Source organism: Phyllobates terribilis, unplaced genomic scaffold (genome assembly GCF_046119375.1).
Source record: "Phyllobates terribilis strain yellow unplaced genomic scaffold, ASM4611937v1 Scaffold_3__8_contigs__length_932513732, whole genome shotgun sequence".
Classification (NCBI taxonomy): Eukaryota; Metazoa; Chordata; class Amphibia; order Anura; family Dendrobatidae; genus Phyllobates; species Phyllobates terribilis.
In genome coordinates this window covers 63,131,300-63,150,234 of record NW_027362763.1, presented here as the reverse complement: position 1 = coordinate 63,150,234, position 18,935 = coordinate 63,131,300, and the positions used below count along the sequence as shown (strand labels likewise).

General features: G+C 40.6%; 1 protein-coding gene across 3 annotated transcripts in view; it reads right to left on the bottom strand.

The window, feature by feature from the left end:
- The window catches only part of SUPT3H (SPT3 homolog, SAGA and STAGA complex component), a 633,482-nt gene that overhangs the window by 125,941 nt on the left and 488,606 nt on the right, over positions 1-18,935 (bottom strand). For 2 of the 3 annotated variants that reach the window (XM_073673939.1, XM_073673941.1), the window contains 3 exons: positions 15,186-15,293; positions 14,926-15,105; positions 2,066-2,176 (listed from right to left, as the gene is read on the bottom strand). In XM_073673939.1, coding sequence (XP_073530040.1) covers positions 2,066-2,176; positions 14,926-15,105; positions 15,186-15,293 — 399 coding nt within the window. The remainder of the gene's footprint in view (positions 1-2,065; positions 2,177-14,925; positions 15,106-15,185; positions 15,294-18,935) is intronic. The other variant, XM_073673940.1, reaches the window with a different exon arrangement.

The following is an 18,935-nucleotide window of genomic DNA, read 5'->3' as shown; positions in this document are numbered from 1 at the left end:
ATTGATTTATTTTTGCAAAAGTACTAAAAAATCCACATAAACATCCCTACAACAACCACCTGTATAATAAAGTTATTGCATAATAAAAAAAAAAATACAAAAAATGGCTGTATTGTATTGAATTACGATACCCAGGAAGAGCCACTACACAGTCAGGCTGTCGGAAGAGCTAATAACAGCTAATCGAGGGGGTGCCCGGACCCTCACCGTACTGATAATGATGACCTTCCCTAGAAAAAGGACATCAATAGGTCCAGTCCTGGATAATGCCTTTAAAGGTTATGTTCTCCGTATGGAAGATGAGCGGAAGAACCAAAGCAATTAAAATTGTACAGATCTCAGTCTTTAACCAGTTAGCGGTGATGTTTCCTCTATGAGGCCTAATTTGCAACAATTGCACAGGTTAGGTAATTTTAACTAAAAGAAATCTTCAGACGTCCCTTGCGGATCTCATTCCAGTAGCCTGGTTCACCCAATAGTCTCTTTCCTCTGGTCCTCTCTCAACACAACCGGCATCCGTTATAAGAGCAGAGTACAGCTGCACACAAGGTCGGACTTTCCTAGAGGGATATCGGGGAAAAGCCCGGTGGGCCCCGATCAGAGAGAAAATTGGTTGAACGAGCCCTTTAAAAGTACGGACAAAGTATATGCACGGCCAAGCGCACCTACTGTCCATTAGCTGTGCACACATGATCAGGACGGACGTTGACATTCTTTGTGGGCGGTGACACCGCGCTCTGTTCTCCCGCCCTGTAACGCTTGATATAGCAGTGGTGTCAGGTGACACGCCGCGCTCTGCTCTCCCGACTCCCACTGTCCTGTCCTTATAGCGCCGAGCCTGCACATATCTATGGAACCCTCCATTTTCCTTGCCTAATCTAGAACTCATAAATAGATAATTTCATATTTCAGAAATTTAAAGGGTTATTTGTCATCTTCATATATGGGTATCGTTGGATACTGCATAGAAAAACAAGCACTTTTGCAATTTATTGTTTATTAAAATTGTTAGTCATTCTTGAGATATTTATATTGTTCTTTCGGATACATCGTTGCCTAGGTGACCGACCACCACTGCAGCTTACTGCTATACTAAGCTTTTTAATCCCTACTTAAAATCTGGCTGGGAAAGATGAAGGGCACGGTTATCTCCCAATCCCAGCCCACTTCAGCACAGTGCTTACAGGATAGACAGCAGTGGTGGTCGGTCTCCTAAACAATGAGCGGTAAACAAAAGAGAAAAAATAACTCAACCACAGTTGCAAATTTTAACAAACATTAAAATGCAAAAGTGCTTGTTTTTATAAGTATTATCTGACAATATCCATCTACGAAGATGGGAATAACTTTTTAAAGAGCACCTGTCACCAGGTAAGAAGTGGTCCGTTTTTACTCTTATTTAATTCCTTATGATCCGCTGAGTTTCCCATTTTTTGTTTTATTAAAATCAGCCTGAAGCCTCCAGAGATACGTACCTTTTTATATAGCACTAGTTTTTAAGATTTTTATCAGGAGGCGTGGCTCACCGGATCCTCTGGGGAGTGTCTTTAGGCTGGTCTGCATAATTACCCTGTGAGCTATGCCCCCTTGGTAAAGATCCTAAAAATTTTCACCAAATAAAAAGGCCCAAATTTCTGGAACCTTATATCAGAATAAATGTAAAAAAATAAATAAATAATGGGATACTCAGGGAAATAAAATAAGAACAAAAACTGGATACTTTTGACCTGGTGACAAGTCCTCTTTGAGTGTGTTGGGGAAGGTAAAGCTTTGATTTTGAGCAAAAAAATACAAAATTTTCGACTATGCGTGACTAATACATAAGCAAAATAATGATATGGAATAAAAAAAAAAATGCATTTATGATTCCAAAAAGAGACAGAAATTGCAACGTTTTATTTCCCGGGAGAAAATATTTCATTTTTTCTTTTTTATACAGAGAAAATTACAGTGACCACAAATTGCTCTGAACAATTCCAAGGCTTCTTCATAAGACCACTTGAAGATGAAATCTCCTTAAGATTACAAATATAACTTTTTTTTTTTCTAGTCTGTTATTACGTACCGTGAATGGGGAGAGCGGGCCAATCTTGTGGCCGTAGCGTCGTATGGCCTCTCTGATGTGGCTAGGCTGGATGGCATCGCTGTTTGACTCCATCCCACCGGCTGCAGCGCTCTGCAACATAAAAAAAGGACCCGAACTGCTATTAAATGAGAAACATACAAGGAGACCTCGGCACTTAGAGACGTTCAGCTCAGCCTCGCTCATTACAGGAGAACATTTTATTTCCTTTCTGTACTTTTTTCCACATAGTCCTTCATGAAATAATCGTTTTAAGCATCCATGGCGGTATCATGAAAGGTCTATCTAGTCTTCGCAAAAGAAAACCACACGTTCTTGGGTCCTTACCTGTCAAGAGCAAGGGGGGGTCCATGTGATCAACACAGAGCTGAAAAAAAGGGAGGCCACCTATTGATCTGGTGAGGCCACCTCAGAGTTGATCAAGTTTGGTCTGGATCTGGAGAACTCTACCATTTGCTCAAAGGAAGAGGTAGAATTGCTCAGCTTGTACTCAAGTCTCTGTAAGTGGCGTACAGACTCAAAAGAAAATGTATGGGTCTGTACAATGCCCTGCTTCAATTCGAGTTGGGTCCTTCTGCCCCTTCCCTTGAGAGATCGGTGGTGTCTCAGAATAGGAAGCCCTACTGAGTAAAAACTGACCAATTTTGTTGTAAAGGACCCTTTGCGATAAGCAAATAAAAAAGTGTCTCCACCTCCTGGGACCTCTAGTGAGCAGCTGCAATCAGTAGGGAAATCTGGTAAATGCTCAATTTTCCTGCAGCGCCTCCACAGGGCAAATAAAGCAATACGGAGTGTCCATTTCAAGCAATGATTTATTTGTGTAATTCATTATGGGTTGGGTCCACCGATGCAAGAGACAACTTGGCCCAAGGATGAGGATCCGGGACAGTATTTCTATACCCCCCTCTCTTAACAGGGTTGTCTTGTTTACAGATGGGAGATAACTTATCAGTGGATATCCCACTGCTTGGAGCCGCACCAACCGACAGACCGGGGACATTTTATCTTTAGTACAAAAAGGCGTGGCGGTTAGTACACTCGACAGCTGCTCCTATACGGCTGCCGAAAAAAGCCGGGCCCAGCGTTCAGGATCACCATAGGGGATAAATGAAGTGGCGGTGGAGCATGTGCACTGCTGCTCCCTTCTAAAAGGGATAGAAGTGGTCCATCGGCTGATCGGTGCAGGTCATGGCAGTTGAACTCTTACCGATTAACAAGTTATCGCCTATTCTGATGCTTGCTGATAAATTGTTTTCACCAATCTACATTCACATACCTGGCAAAAAAAAGTGTAAAGCGGACCGTGTTTTCTTTCGTGTTTTATCTGTTTATTTTTTTTCCATCCGTTTTTAAGAACTGAAGGCGGTAGACTGAACTTTTTATATCCATTGACTAAGCATTGGATCACTTAATAGGGATGAAACGTGGATGGAAAACTGAAGTAAAAGTATCTTTTGATTTTGACAGATCCTCTTGGACTTTAATGGTTGATTCTGTTCCTCAAAATGGAGAATAGGACATGTTCTGAGTCTCACAGATCAGAAACATGGATCTGATTTAACAAAAACAGATGTGTTTGGATCAGATCAATGATACTATATGGGTCCAAGTGCCGACCAAGAGAAAAAAAATGGATGGCACACGAATGTGTACAACGAAAAGGCAAAGGCAATAGATTTTCCAGTGAAAGGATAGAATGAGTGGCATCTGGTTTACATAGCCAGGACATCCTACAGGTATTTGTGGCATATCCTGCAAATACAATTGTACATTTAGACTGTGCTGCAAAATCTTTCTTAGAGCAGAGGGAAAAATAATAAAAAAAATGCCTTGTATGGTAAAGATTGAGACTTATTACATCACGTGGAGAATCCAGAAAAGGAACCTTCATTTTTTAGCAGAACCTTGGAGCCCTCGTTGAGTGTGCCTCTTCCAACGGGATCACGTTGTCTATCTGTACCAGTGGACTTCCAATGACTGCCGCTAGACCACCATGACCACATGATCGGAGGAAAGTTTCAAATGAAAAAGGCTTGTCCGAGACGGATGATCCCTAAATAAAGTTTAGTAGTGCTCAGGGCAGTTATGACTTCCTTCCCCCCTTCCAAAAGAATTGAGGGGCATTCAGAGCTTTGAACAAAACCCAGCAGGAACAAAAGTCCTGTTCACGTTATGGTATGACCTTCCATTTTATATACACATTAGAAAAAGCACACAATCTTATAGTATTTGTCAGATCTTACTGTATATGCTGTTCATAGAGTCCCAAAGCATTTTTTGGGGTTGTACCAGCCAAATGGAGACCAAAAGGAGACTTACTGGAGACTTTTGGATGCACTTAGTGTAGACCTGTGGATACGCTTACTGTTAGGACATTTTTAGTCTATTTTGGGATATGAGTAGAATGTAGAGCACCCAAAGAAGCCCCAATGCACACATAGATAACAGATGAAAGTGCTGGCCAGATTTCAGCCCATTTATAGTTGGAAGGCCATGTATCGGCGTGAAGGAAGCCCAGAGAAAATGATGACAGATTTAGAAAAAATTGCAGGAAGACGCATAAACTCTTATAAAGATATGAAGTCAATATCAGCCTCAAATTACTCTCCTAAAAAAAATAATTATTCATGGTCATCAATAATTTCAGTAATGGTCCCAAGCAGACCGCTAGCCACCCTGTTCAGAGGTAGACTAGTATACATTAAAGTTTTCCTGTATTTTTTTCTATAAACACCTCTGTAGACAACCAAGTACAAACGCAGTGCAGCCAACAAGCAGCCCAGAAGTATAGACGTGAACAAGCACCTTGTTATATATGGTGGAACATTACAAACCACAATCTTCCAGTCTTGGTTTGATCGGAGCCTCAATTGACTACTTTATTCTACGCCGAGTGTTCCAAGTGAATAAATATCTCTATGTATCCATGTCTTATGGCCACATGTACACAAACACAGCATAAATGCCCTATTAAATGACCAAAAGTCTCCTGTCTGTGCCATGTCTAATGACAGAACCAATGAGTCACCTCAGGTCCATTGGCCATGTTATAAGTGGTCACTGCCCCCTTATTTCGAGAGCAAGGTCAGAATTTTCATAGAAACATAGATATAAAGCCACTTTATAGAGTTTTCCAAAGATAATAAGTTATCCCCTATTCATAGGATAAGGGATAACTTACTGATCAATGGAGGTCTGACCACTGGGAGCACCATAAATCTCGAGAACTTGGCTCTGCATGGAGTAGGAGTCGAGCATGCGTACGTCCACTCCATTGTCTATGGGACTGCTGGATAAAGCCAAGAGCTGTACTTGGCTCTCTCCAGTTTTCAGGAACAATGAGGTCCAAGCAGTTAGACTGGACTCGCAGCGAGCCTGGAACTGGCTAGTTGGGTCAGAGGCCTTTGATTAAGATCTCTCCCGATACCGGTTCTCCTAGCACAGAGATGGGTGAAGTAGGATCAATTAGTACCTTGCCTTGTAACGAGAGGGAAACTCTTAATCAATAATGGGCTAGACATTGACTTACTAGGTAGTTACATATACGGGGCACTATAAAGGCAGTTTTTTTCCATTCTAGGGAACCTTCTGAGTTCTAACATAGAGATACTTTGCATTTTTTTCCCAGGCAGAATGGCCTGTAAAACTCCCTATACCAGCTGGTTCTCCACAAGAAGAACCAATCCCTTTGTCCTACTGGAGCCATTCCTTTTACAGAAGAAAATACCAACCACTAATCCACTGCAGTGTCATCCAATACCATTCATTATAAACTTACCAGGTACATGGTTTTTAAAAAGGATTGTCTGCAGAGACATATGCCTTACAGGGGTTGTCCAGCACTTTTTTTTACATTTTTCAAGGAGGAACGAGTGTGCTCTAAAAAGCATAAAAAAAACACATACTCACCTACCGATCCACCACCGCTCTTCTGTATCACTGCGTTGGTAACCACTGGGTCTCCTCCATTTCCTTTCCAGTGTGGTTAGCGAGTGACTGCTGCAGCCAATCAGTGGCAACTGATTGGTGGCAATCATTAGTCAATAACATTGGAAAAGAAAGAAAAGACCGGCAGGACACTTGGCCAAAGATCTAGAGGGATCGGCAGGCAAGTATGTGCTTTTTATTATTTTAGCGCACACTCGTTCCCTTTCTTAAATAAAAATTAAGGGTTGAACAAACCCCAAAGGTTCATCCAGCACACGATGGTGTACCCAGGTTTATATTAATAAATAAGGGTAATAAAAATAATATATCTGCTGTAAAAATTCAGCCACAGATAGCGGATTGCAACTATCCCACTAGTAATGTAGATATCCCCTCCCTCCCATAGTGAAGGTCATTCTTCTTATATTAAGGAGTCTCTATGGAGTTCTCCAACTATAGAACCAGCCAGGTGATCAATGCGGCATTGAAACCCAAAAATTGCTTATAGGCAATGATATGAAAAATTAAAATTCTGCACTGATATTCTGGTAATTCTCAAACATTGTGCTGAATCTTGCAATATATGATTTCTCTAATCCGTAGTATGTTCTGAGTTTATCCTCTCCAAAATCCCCCTCAAGCACTGCTTTAAAAACTCTTGGAAAACCCTTCCTATTCGTTTCTTTGGGAAATCCACTTTGCTGCTCCTTAGAGGAGTTTCTCAAGCTTTTCTCTCTCCTTAATGGGAATCTGTCAGCTGGATTTCATCCTCTAAACTATTTATGAGCACATGTAGCTCTTTCAAAGACAAGTACCACAATACCTATACATGGTCAGTCCATTCCTCCATTACTGAGAAACCAGCATTTGAATTGATATGCAAATGAGGCTGAAGATCTATTTGTAGATCTGATGCCTCTGTCACTCCAGCTCTATTCCCCGCCCAGCGCTTGATTGACAGCCTCTATGCAATGTGACTGCAGGCAAAAAAATTGTCAGTCAAGCAGGAGGCGGAAACTTTAGGCGGGGAAGAGAGCTAGAGTGACAGAGGCTTCAGATCTACCAAAGTCTTTCAGCCTCATTTACATATAAATTAAAACACTGATTTCTCAGTAATGAAGAAACAGACTGGCCAGGTCTTTGAAAGAGACCTTTGTCTTTGAAAGAGTGACATGCACATATAAACAGGTTTTTTTTTTAGGGGGATGTGGAATCCTGCTGAAAAATCCACTTTAAGAAGCTTTGGAAAATGTACCGTAGTTAAAAAAAGCACATATCACTTCTTTGAAGCAGATCCTGAAGGAAACTTCTCCAAACTAAGTACTGTCCAAAAAAACGAGATTGTACAAAACACTACAGAAAAAATAAAACTTTCAAAATCCTTCAAAAAAATGTTCAAGAAAAGAAAAACTTATGCAAAAACTCCTCTAAAAAAAAGAGCTTTCTGAAGTGGCTTCTGCTTGAAAAATGAACTGCACAGAACCTAATAGTTAGCTCAAATCCACAGGAAAGGTGACAACTTGCTGATCATTGCAGGTCCAACCGATGGGATTTCCAATAATGCCAAGAAGAGGGCTCTGAAACACGCCCTTGGATTTGAGCGGTGGCCACCCATGGACACGACGCATTCTCAATGGGACAGCCAGGAAAGGCCAAGCGCTGAATTACGCTACCTCCAGCAGTCCCATAGGAAATGGTTAGAATGGAGACGCACGTGTGGCCACTGCTCCATTCTGATGGGACAATCAGAGCCCCGTTCTTGGGATTGTGGGAAAGTTCAGAGATTGGACACTTACCGATGCACAACTTTTAATGTCGGGAAAAACCTTTTAATACCTCAAAAACAGTCTAAAGTCATCGCCGCCCAAGTTTTTCCTTTACAAGTCTTGACTGCCACATACCGTCCCTTATAATATAAGGCTACGGACAGAAGGACGCATTTTTTTTAGCTCCTAGGACGAGGTCCCAAGCGAGTTTATTTCCAACAACTGGAATGAATGCAGTAAATCAGTTTAATTTCTTGTCTAGTGAACCTGGAAGAATGAAGTCCCGGTAGAATGGTCGCAAAGGCTCGGCTCTGCCAACAGAAATAATTAGCAAACAGTAACTCTTGCAGAGTAGGACAAATATAGTCACAATTAATCTCCTACAAACTGTATAAACCGAGACTCCAAAGCAAGGTAAAAATAACACGCCATTCATGTTTGCACTGCAATTTGCATAAACCACGTAAAAAAAAAAAAAAAGAGAAAAAAAAACGTTCAGTTTCATATTTTTCTCATACGGCAAAGCTTGGTTAGACCACCAGCACCAGCGCTCCTCCGGCCTTTGATGACTGTTCCACGGGCTCCTGTCGACTAATTTGCTAACATATTTTTCCTCTATTAAAACACCATTTTTCCTTGATTTCCATTTTTTTTTTGTCATGGAATTACCTCGTCTGCTTTTGCATTCATGGCAAAAAAAAATAAAAAAAAAGTGGTCATCGACGTACTCACTTAAAAGAGATTCATTATTGAAAAATGGATGCAGAAATAAAAAAAATAACATAAAATAAAATAAATGACCCAGCGCCAGTCAGCGGCGGGATAATTGATGCAGTTGTTGTATGTATATTCCTGGGCAGGAGCCGCTCGTATATACATATCATTACCTTATTACGTTTCCAGGAAATAGCATTTTATATCTGGCAAAATAAATGGAGTTTTCTCTTTATTATTCATGTCGGACATGGAAAAGAAAATTACATCAAATCTTCTGTAAATTTCACTTTAAAAGTTACATTTAGTAAAGAGCAATGAATTAGGGCTAGGATATTAGCTGCAGTTTTCTGCCATGTTAGGTCCTTACCACCAGCGTAGCTACTGGGAGGGCAAGGGTGGCCACGCGGTGGGGCTCGTCTGGATAGACCCCCACACATAACGCTATCAGGCAATATTACTATATGTGGGGGGAAATCGGGGCATTATTACTATACATTGTGGAATCAGAGGACATTATTTCCTGGTGGGGTGCAGTATTTATATACGTTTGGACACAGGGGACAATATTAGGGAATAAGGGGGCATTATAACTATACGTTGGGAATTCAAGGCCATATTAGTTTTTGAGAGGCACTCAGAGCATTTTTGCAGAGTTAAGGGGCCTTATTACTTTCTGTAGGGCACTAAGGGGGCCTTATTACTTTCTGTCGGGCACTAAGGGGGCCTTATTACTTTCTGTCGGGCACTAAGGGGGCATTATTACTTTATGTGGGGCACTAAGGGGGCCTTATTACTTTCTGTCGGGCACTAAGGGGGCATTATTACTTTATGTGGGGCACTAAGGGGGCATTATTACTTTATGTGGGGCACTAAGGAGGCATTATTACTTTCTGTCGGGCACTAAGAGGGTATTATTTATGTGGGTCACTAAAGGGGCATTATAACTATACGCTGGGGATTCGGTGCCATATTAGTTTTTTGAGAGGCACTCTGTGCATTTTTGTGGTGTTCAGGGAGCATTATTACTATTATTATAATTATTATTGTAAAATGGACACATTGGGCATTAGCACTTTTTAGGGGCACTCACAACAATATTAACTGTTAAGTGGGCACCTAAGGGCACTATTTCTTTCAAGGATGCTCACAAAGGGAGTTAATAATTTTAGCCAGCAATTTTTCCATGTAGAATGCACAATGGGGGATGTAATTGCTATGTAAGGGGCACAGTGGTAGGTGTGACTATATGAGGCAGTAAGAGGAGCACTGTTACCGTGACAAAAAAGTAAGTAATAGGGACAAGTATGACAGCAGCGGCTCAGTATTGGAGTATCAGCAGAATGAGGAGTTTGTGCAGGAAATGTGAAATGTTAAATGCATATTTGTTGTAATCTCTGCAGATGAGTTGTGGCTGGAGAAGTTGTCATGTCGGTCTGGGCCAGATAGAAAAGACGAGAAAAGTGAACAACTCCATCAGAAAGAAAGTCATATCTAAGTCACTATCGGTAACTGTACTGTAATCTCATGTATGTTCTGCAGGACTGGTATCTACCACTATATGGCGGTAATACTGGTCTTGGTATAGTGTAGTAGCATGGGCATCTGCTGAGGTTAGGCTATAGTCATGTCCCCTGGTGTCACAGGTAAAATCTATGGTGTCATAAACTACCTTTTTCTTACTAATGAATGTTAATAAGCAGCTGTCTGCTATATTAAATGTAGAAACATACAGGCAGGAAATAATACCGCCATACGATAATAAATAAAACCTCCATATAGTATCCAAATAATGCTAATAAGTAGTGTTGAGCGAATTTGTTCGGCATTTCGGGTTCATGTTCGGGGTTTCGACTTGTTCGGGGTTCTGACTTGTTCGCGCAAAAAAATCGGCTCTGCCCATCAACATCCCTGATTTGTCACGCAGATAACATGTGGCAAATCAGGGATGCTCGTGGGCAGAGCCAATTATTTGGCGCAAACAAGTCAGAACCCCGAACAAGAACCCGAATTTGAAATGCCGAACAAATTCGCTCAACACTACTAATAAATGCACATATATTTCCCAAATAATACTGCCATTTCGTTTCCAAATATTAATGCTAAAATAGTGCTCATTTAAATTTGAGGATTATACCGCCACTCATCATCATAAGGTCATAATAATGTGTGAAGTTTGTATTGTATCAGGTTAATACTTTTATACAATGCCTACAAAATAAACTGTTGAGTAGCAATCAAATACCTCCATGCCTAGATAATATCGCTATATAGTGTCCAAATAATGCAACCATACAGGACTTACGAGAGATTGTTCTAAACAGTATTAAGGGGGTTAAGGGTAAATTTGATTATTTAGCTTTATTTACTTTTTACCTCCTTTACTTTAATTTAAAAAAACATTGCCAAAAATATCTGCTAGGAAAATATTGCATATAGATGCCCGAAAGTTACAGCCATTATCTTTCCACAAGCGGAAGAGTAGGCAGCAGCAGGAACATTTGGTTTGCCATGATCAGGATTAATCATGGGGTTGTGGTGATGACCCGCGCACATCTGTGCCCCGGTGGCTGCTGTGCCAGGTTCACAATTTTGCTGAGTGACTTGCAGGGTTCTGGTCAGCAGCTGGGACCTTGTGTAATTCACAGCTAGATCATCGTAGACTGGGTGGGTGTTTAGGTCAACATTTCAATTTTCATTTATTTTTTTACATTATTTTCTACATTGTTCTATCTTTCGTAAGAATGCTTCAGTATATATCTGTCTTTAAGCCCCTTGGTGAAGAATTGCCTTGTAGATGGATATTAAAATCAGCCACTCCAGTGGAACATGCAGTATCTTAAAAGTTTAAAGGGGTCATGGCTACTTTTTCTTTTTTTTCTTAAAGGGGTAATCCACTACTTGGACAACCCCATCTGAATCCCTATATGCCCCCTCCCAAAAAAAAAAACACCTATACTCCCCTCCAAAGCTGGGCTTGTTACAGCACTGGCTCTCCCAGGGTTCATGTGACATTGTTACGTCACGCGATCCCTGCAGCCATTCAGCGCTGGCTTCACTCTCCTATCCTACGGACGTAATTGACATCCAGAGGGGATGAAAGAGCAGCCGTTCCTCTCACTTCCTCCGGATGTCTTGATTTGTCCGAAGAAGAGGACAGCGAAGCCAGCTCTGAATGGCTGCAGGGCTTGCATGACATAACAATGTCACGTGATCCTGGAGAGTGCAAGTGCCGACAGCACTTGAAAGGCGCTGGCACCAGAGGCAAGTGTAAGTGTTATTATTTTAACTGGGGGAATCAGGGATTCAGAAGGGGTTGTCTGAGTAGTGGACAACCCATTTAATTTTAAAGCGAGTCTGTCAGCACAAAATGACTGTTCAAACTGAGCACAGGCACTAAAGCACACCTCCCCACCTACCTGTTTTCCAACTATCTCCACCACCCGCTTCTTTGACTGACAGAAGCTACAGAAGGGCAGAGATAAATGAAAAATAAGTTGATTGGAAGGTGCACTGATCTGTTTCGCTATGTGAAGGGTGCACAGAGTGCCTGTAGTTCATTTGAATAGTCATTTTGTGCTGAAAGACTTCCTTTATAAAAGGACCTTTTGCCAAATTTTTCATGCTGAACTGGACTCACAATGTCATAGTGGCTGCATAGTGGAATAAAAGGTTTTGTGTTTTGTTTTTAAACTTTCCTCACTGTTGCAGAGATACTGGCAACATATTTGGCACCTAATGAGTTAACTCCCAACACACCCATGCCATAGCTTAGAGAAGGATTCTCAGTGTGTGAGATGTAAGGATACAGTGCTGATCTCCTGGTCGAACCTCCTGCATGATTAGAAAACACAGATGGCTCACACCATTCAGATAACATCCCAGTGTGTGGGCGGGGGGTGACAGCCCAGCTGAGTTTAGCTGTGTCACATTAGAACCCCTTTGTCAGCTTTCTTCATCTCCTAGCACTGTCACCACTTCAATACTGCCCCTCCGGAAGTGAGTGTGTCTATATCACACTTATGTCTGTTCAGGTCACAGCATCTGCAGTTAGAGCATCATTACATCTTACACAGGAATAGTCCAAAACAGACAGGTTATTCCTGTGTGATATGTAATGACAACCCTGCTCTCATTGCACAACAAGTACAAGTTATTTGAGCACAGAAGACATAAGTGTGATTACATCTCACATGCTGAGAAACCTGCACTGAGCTATGGGGGGGTATGTTCTTTCTCCAGTGTATTGCTTTCTGTTTATGATTGGTCAGCATCATACAGGAAGAAAATGTACACGCCCCCAGTGAAAACTATCTGATAATACCCACTTGGACTTAACTAAAGTTAATTCATTAGGTGCCAATTATGAAAAGGCAAAATTATAAAAAAAAAAAGGTTTTACTCTGCTCTGCAGCCACTATTCCATCCTGTGTCCAGTTCAACATGAAACATTTGGTGAAAGGTGTTTTTTAAGTTTAACTTAAGGAAGACATCAGCTTTATTATGTTGATCCCTTTGGTCTCCTGCGAGAGCTGATCATTATTATCACATTTTTATTATCAATGACAATTACATTTAAAGGGTATTTCTACAGAGAAAAAATATATACATATTTTTGTACCGTGTTAGCCAGTAGATAGAAAAATATTTAGATTTGAGAGTCCTCAGGTGTTGATAGCTTTTAATGGCTAACTGAAAAGATGGTAACAGGTTGCAAGCTTTCGAGCCTACTCAGGCCCCTTCATCAGGCTGATATAACACAAAATCTCAAGAGTCACATATTTATACACATTAGGACACAGAAATAATGCAATAAATGAGACAGGTGACGTTAAGCAGAGCTATTACTGTGGGAGAAAGATAAACAGTTCTGGCTGTAAATATTGGATTGGTTCATAGATAAGGACTGTTATGATGACCCCAAAGATCTGAGGACCACATTCCTTAGTTGATGTAGAATGACATAAATCCATGCGACACATTCATTCCTGCTCTGAAGATGTCAAAAGTCACCATTAGTTTATATTCCGAGACTCTTCTGTCTCTGAGATTTGAAGTTACCTTTTAATACCAATAATTTCATGTCTGTGATGTTGTGATCAGGTAAACAAAAATGCCTGGCCACAGGTAGATCTATTTTTTCTTCTTTTATTGTGTGGTGATGATGATTCATCCTTGTCCTAAGTTTTTGCCCTGTCTCCCCTACATAAAGACCCCCAGCTGGACATTTGGTGCATATAATTAAGTACACCCCATTAGATGTGATACAGCTGAAAGTACCTGGGATCTTGTATTCCTGATGGGAGTTGGGCATCTTTATCTTGTCTGTGATCATTATAAAAGGACAGGTTTTACATTTTTCTGGTTGCAGGGAAAGGTACCTGTAGCTGGAGGAGATGACAGAAAGCTTCTGACAATGATGCTTCTTAGATTTGGGGGCTGCCTGAAACACAGAAGTGGGGGGTCTGGAAATATGGATTGTAATCGGGCATCTTTTTGTAGTAAGGGTTGTAGTTTCCATGCAGCTCTCCTTAGCACCTCCAGATTTGGGTTGTAAATGACTGCTAGAGGCACCCGGTTGCTTTCTTGTTTAGTTTTGTAATGTAGAAGAGGAGTCCTTGATATTCTGGTGGCTCTTGTCATCTGGTTCTCAACTGTTCTTGGATGGTAGCCCTGATTCAAAAAGGTCTTTCTGAGGCCACCAAGGTATTTGTCTCTATCCATAGGGTTGGAACATATCCGATTGTATCTGATGGCTTGGCTGTAGACAATAGAGTTTTTTGTGTGTTTCGGATGGAAACTGTCCCATTTAAGGTATGTTGGATGGTCGATTGGCTTCCGGTACAAGGATGTCTCTATTTCATTGTTCTGTAGCTTGATGATGGTGTCCAAAAAGTTAATTTCAGTACAGGAGTGGTGGGATGAAATCGATTAAAGTGTTCATGGAACGTCTTCAGCTGTTGCTCAGACCCCATCCAGATGATTAAAATGTCGTCAATATCATAGAATATCATTCTACATCAACTAAGGAATGTGGTCCTCAGAGCTTTGGGGTCATCATAACAGTCCTTATGTATGAACCAATCCAATATTTACAGCCAGAACTGTTTATCTTTCTCCAACAGTAATAGCTCTGCTTAACGTTACCTGTCTCATCTATTGCATTATTTCTGTGTCCTAATGTGTATAAATATGTGACTCTTCAGATTTTGAGTTATATTAGCCTGATGAAGAGGCCTGAGTAGCCTTGAAAGCTTGCAACTTGTTACCATCTTTTCAGTTAGCCATTAAAAGGTATCAACACTGAGGACTCTCAAATCTAAATATTTTTCAAGAGCATTTCTACAAATCTTTGATTTTTTTTTCCACTATGATAAGGGGGACAAAAATTAAGAATTTATTTTGAGTTCTACCACTTGCATTTGTCTTTCTTACCTTCTTCCTTTTTCTCTGTTTTGCCTTAGCAGAGTCAGGTGTTTGTGACCCATTACCAAGAGATCCATGCTGGTTCTTGCCCATATGTTGGGCACCGGTTGATGGAGGATTCGGTGTGGCAGGTGGGGTGCTCTCTGGGGTGTCTGGATTACTTTTCAGAGGCTGGTTCAGAAAAAGTGTCTTTCATGGAAGAGATTTTACATTAGAATGGATGGATGATAAAAGGGCAGGCGGCTCGGTAGATACGATTTGTGGCTTACCTCTGAAGGATGATGACTTTGGATGTACGTAGCAGACAAGGCATGTGTGAATGGGTCGCTAGTCTTGGGAGACATGTCTTGCTTCACAAGAAGAGCCAAATCCACTAACTAGAACCCAAGAAGTTAAGGGTTGATTAGATAAGTTATAAAAAAAACTTTAAGCTATTACTTTCCATTAGTTTCCAATCTTCTTGCAAAAACTTTTATCTTCTAACCTCTTCTACATTTTACATGGTCAGGACCCCATGATAATCTACGTCACCAGTCAGGAAAACTTGCTTTTCAAAAAGATTCTTATGTTCAAAATTCAATCAAAGGTCAAGCGGTCAAAGATCCACCATCAAGTCATGACTCTTTGCTATATCAAATCCCTCGATTAGATGTTCCAAATGTTATATTAACCCCTTCCTGACATACAATGTACTATTACATCATATGACTGGTCCCCTTCTTCAAGAACTAAGCATTCAGAAATGCCGGCAGATAATGGCTGTGTTACAAACGTCATCTGCCTCTTAGAGCTCCACATGACTGCTCTAGATGAGCAAACCCCAACTATAAAGTTCGGGGGTTCGTACCAGACAGTTCGTGTCCGATGCTGAACTCCGAACACCGACTTCTCCTGAAAGTCTGTTTTACACTCGGGAAGTTCAGGGAGTGATAAGAGAGATTTTCCAGCTCCAAAGTACGGGTCCCCATTGATTTCTATTGGGTTTGGGTTCAGGTTCAAGTTCCGGTACAGTTCTGATACCCTAATCGAACTTTGGACTAAAGTTTGGTCGAACACGAAGAACTGGAACTTCCACGAGTCCGCTCATTCTTACTCTTAACCACTTAAATACCACTGTCAATCTCTGAGGGCATGCAGCTGCATGTGGCCATGGTCAACCCACCTCACTTCCCTGTCGATGGGTTGCTATAGCAGCACAAGCGATCAGACGATCGCAGGGTTAAGTCTCCTAAGAAAAGTACAAATTAAGGTAAAAAAAAAAAAAATTGTAAATATATATTCAGCTCTGGCAAAAATTAAGAGACCACTGCAAAATTTTCAGTTTCTCAGATTTTTCTCTTTATAGGTATATTTTTGAGTAAAATGTACATTGTTGTTTTAGTCTATAAACTACTGACAACGTCTCCGAAATTCAAAGCTAAAAATTTTGTAATTATTTGCAGCAAATGATAAATTGTCGAAATACTAAAAAAGAAACTCCGTGCTTTCAGACCTCAAATTACTCATGTTTTAACTCAGAACAGTTCAGAAATCAATATTCGATGGACTAACCATGATTCTTAATCACAGCTTTCATGCGTCTTGGCATGCTTTCCACCAGTCTTTCTGTGCTTTCCAATAGAAAACCGTTCAGTGGTCTTTTAATTTTTGCCAGGGTTGTACAGTGCTGGCCAAAAGTATTGGCACCCCTGCAATTCTGTCAGATAATACTCAGTTTCTTCCTGAAAATGATTGCAATCACAAATTCTTTGGTATTATTATCTTCATTTAATTTGTCTTCAATGAAAAAACACAAAAAGAATTGTCCTAAAGCCAAATTGGATATAATTCCACACCAAACCTAAAAAAGGGGTGGACAAAAGTATTGGCACCGTTTGAAAAATCATGTGATGCTTCTCTAATTCGTGTAATTAACAGCACCTGTAACTTACCTGTGGCACCTAACAGGTGTTGGCAATAACTAAATCACACTTGCAGCCAGTTAACATGGATTAAAGTTGACTCAACCTCTGTCCTGTGTCCTTGTGTGTACCACATTGAGCATGGAGAAAAGAAAGAAGACCAAAGAACTGTCTGAGGACTTGAGAAACCAAATTGTGAGGAAGCATGAGCAATCTCAAGGCTGCAAGTCCATCTCCAAAGACCTGAATGTTCCTGTGTCTTCCGTGCGTGGTGTCATCAAGAAGTTTAAAGCCCATGGCACTGTGGCTAACCTCCCTAGATGTGGACGGAAAAGAAAAATTGACGAGAGATTTTAACGCAAGATTGTGCGGATGGTGGATAAAGAACCTCGACTAACATCCAAACAAGTTCAAGCTGCCCTGCAGTCCAAGGGTACAACAGTGTCAACCCATACTATCCGCAGGCGTCTGAATGAAAAGGGACTGTATGGTAGGATACCCAGGAAGACCCCACTTCTTACCCCGAGACATAAAAAAGCCAGGCTGGAGTTTGCCAAAACTTACCTGAGAAAGCCTAAAACGTTTTGGAAGAATGTTCTCTGGTCAGATGAGACAAAAGTAGAACTTTTTGGGAAAAAGCATCAACATAGAGTGTACAGGAAAAAAAAAAAGAGGCATTCAAAGAAAAGAACACGGTCCCTACAGTCAAACATGGTGGAGGTTCCCTGATGTTTTGGGGTTGCTTTGCTGCCTCTGGCACTGGACTGCTTGACCGTGTGCATGGCATTATGAAGTCTGAAGACTACCAACAAATTTTGCAGCATAATGTAGGGCCCAGTGTGAGAAAGCTGGGTCTCCCTAAGAGGTCATGGGTCTTCCAGCAGGACAATGACCCAAAACACACTTCCAAAAGCACTATAAAATGGTTTTAGAGAAAGCACTGGAGACTTCTAAGGTGGCCAGCAATGAGTCCAGACCTGAATCCCATAGAACACCTGTGGAGAGATCTCAAAATGGCAGTTTGGAGAAGGCACCCTTCAAATATCAGGGACCTGGAGCAGTTTGCCAAAGAAGAATGGTCTACAATTCCAGCAGAGCATTGTAAGAAACTCATTGATGGTTACCGGAAGTGGTTGTTCGCAGTTATTTTGGCTAAAGGTTGTGCAACCAAGTATTAGGCTGCGGGTGCCAATACTTTTGTCCGGCCCTTTTTTGGAGTTTTGTGTGAAATGATCAATGATTTGATTTTTGCTTCATTCTCTTTTGTGTTTTTTCCTTGCAAGCAAATTAAATGAAGAGAATAATACCAAAGAATTTGTGATTGCAATCATTTTCAGGAAGAAACCGAGTATTATCTGACAGAATTGCAGGGGTGCCAATACTTTTGGCCAGCACTGTATATATCAACATTTTTTTTTATTCAATTGATCTCCCCCCCCATTACAAATAATAAAAAAAAACATATTTGATATCACTGCGTCCGTAAAAGTCCAATCTATAAAAACGCTAAATTGTTTAACCCAATCGATAAATGACCTCTAAAACACCAGAATTTTAGTTTTTGGTCACCGCAACACCATCAAAATAATGCAATAAAAAGTGATGAAAACATCATATTTATTCTAAAAACTACAGCTCGCCAAACAAACGAGAACTCACACAACTCAAGCGACCAAGAAATGAAAATATATATCCTTCAACTGTTGGAAGCTTGGGCCAATGTGAGCTAATTCAAAAAATGATAGTCGAAGCACAACAAATAATTACAAAACCTACAAGGATAACTGCTATTGTATGAAAAATTATAGCTTTATTGTTTCAAATTTCATAAAAAAAGTAGATAAAAATTAAATAGTGATGGGTGGTAGCATCACGGAAAAATAAGTACAAAAGGCGACATGAAATACAACAACTGGTATGTAGATAAAATACAATAAAGACGTTAGACAACAATCCCAAGCACATCGATGAGCCAGGCAGGTGATGAACATTTTCTATAGATAATAAATATCACAAATTCAATAAGGTGCCCAGAAGTCTAGGGGTTAGAGCAAATGAAACTAAAAGAACTATATCCTATATAAAACACAAAATGAATGTAAAGAGTAAAAAAAAGAG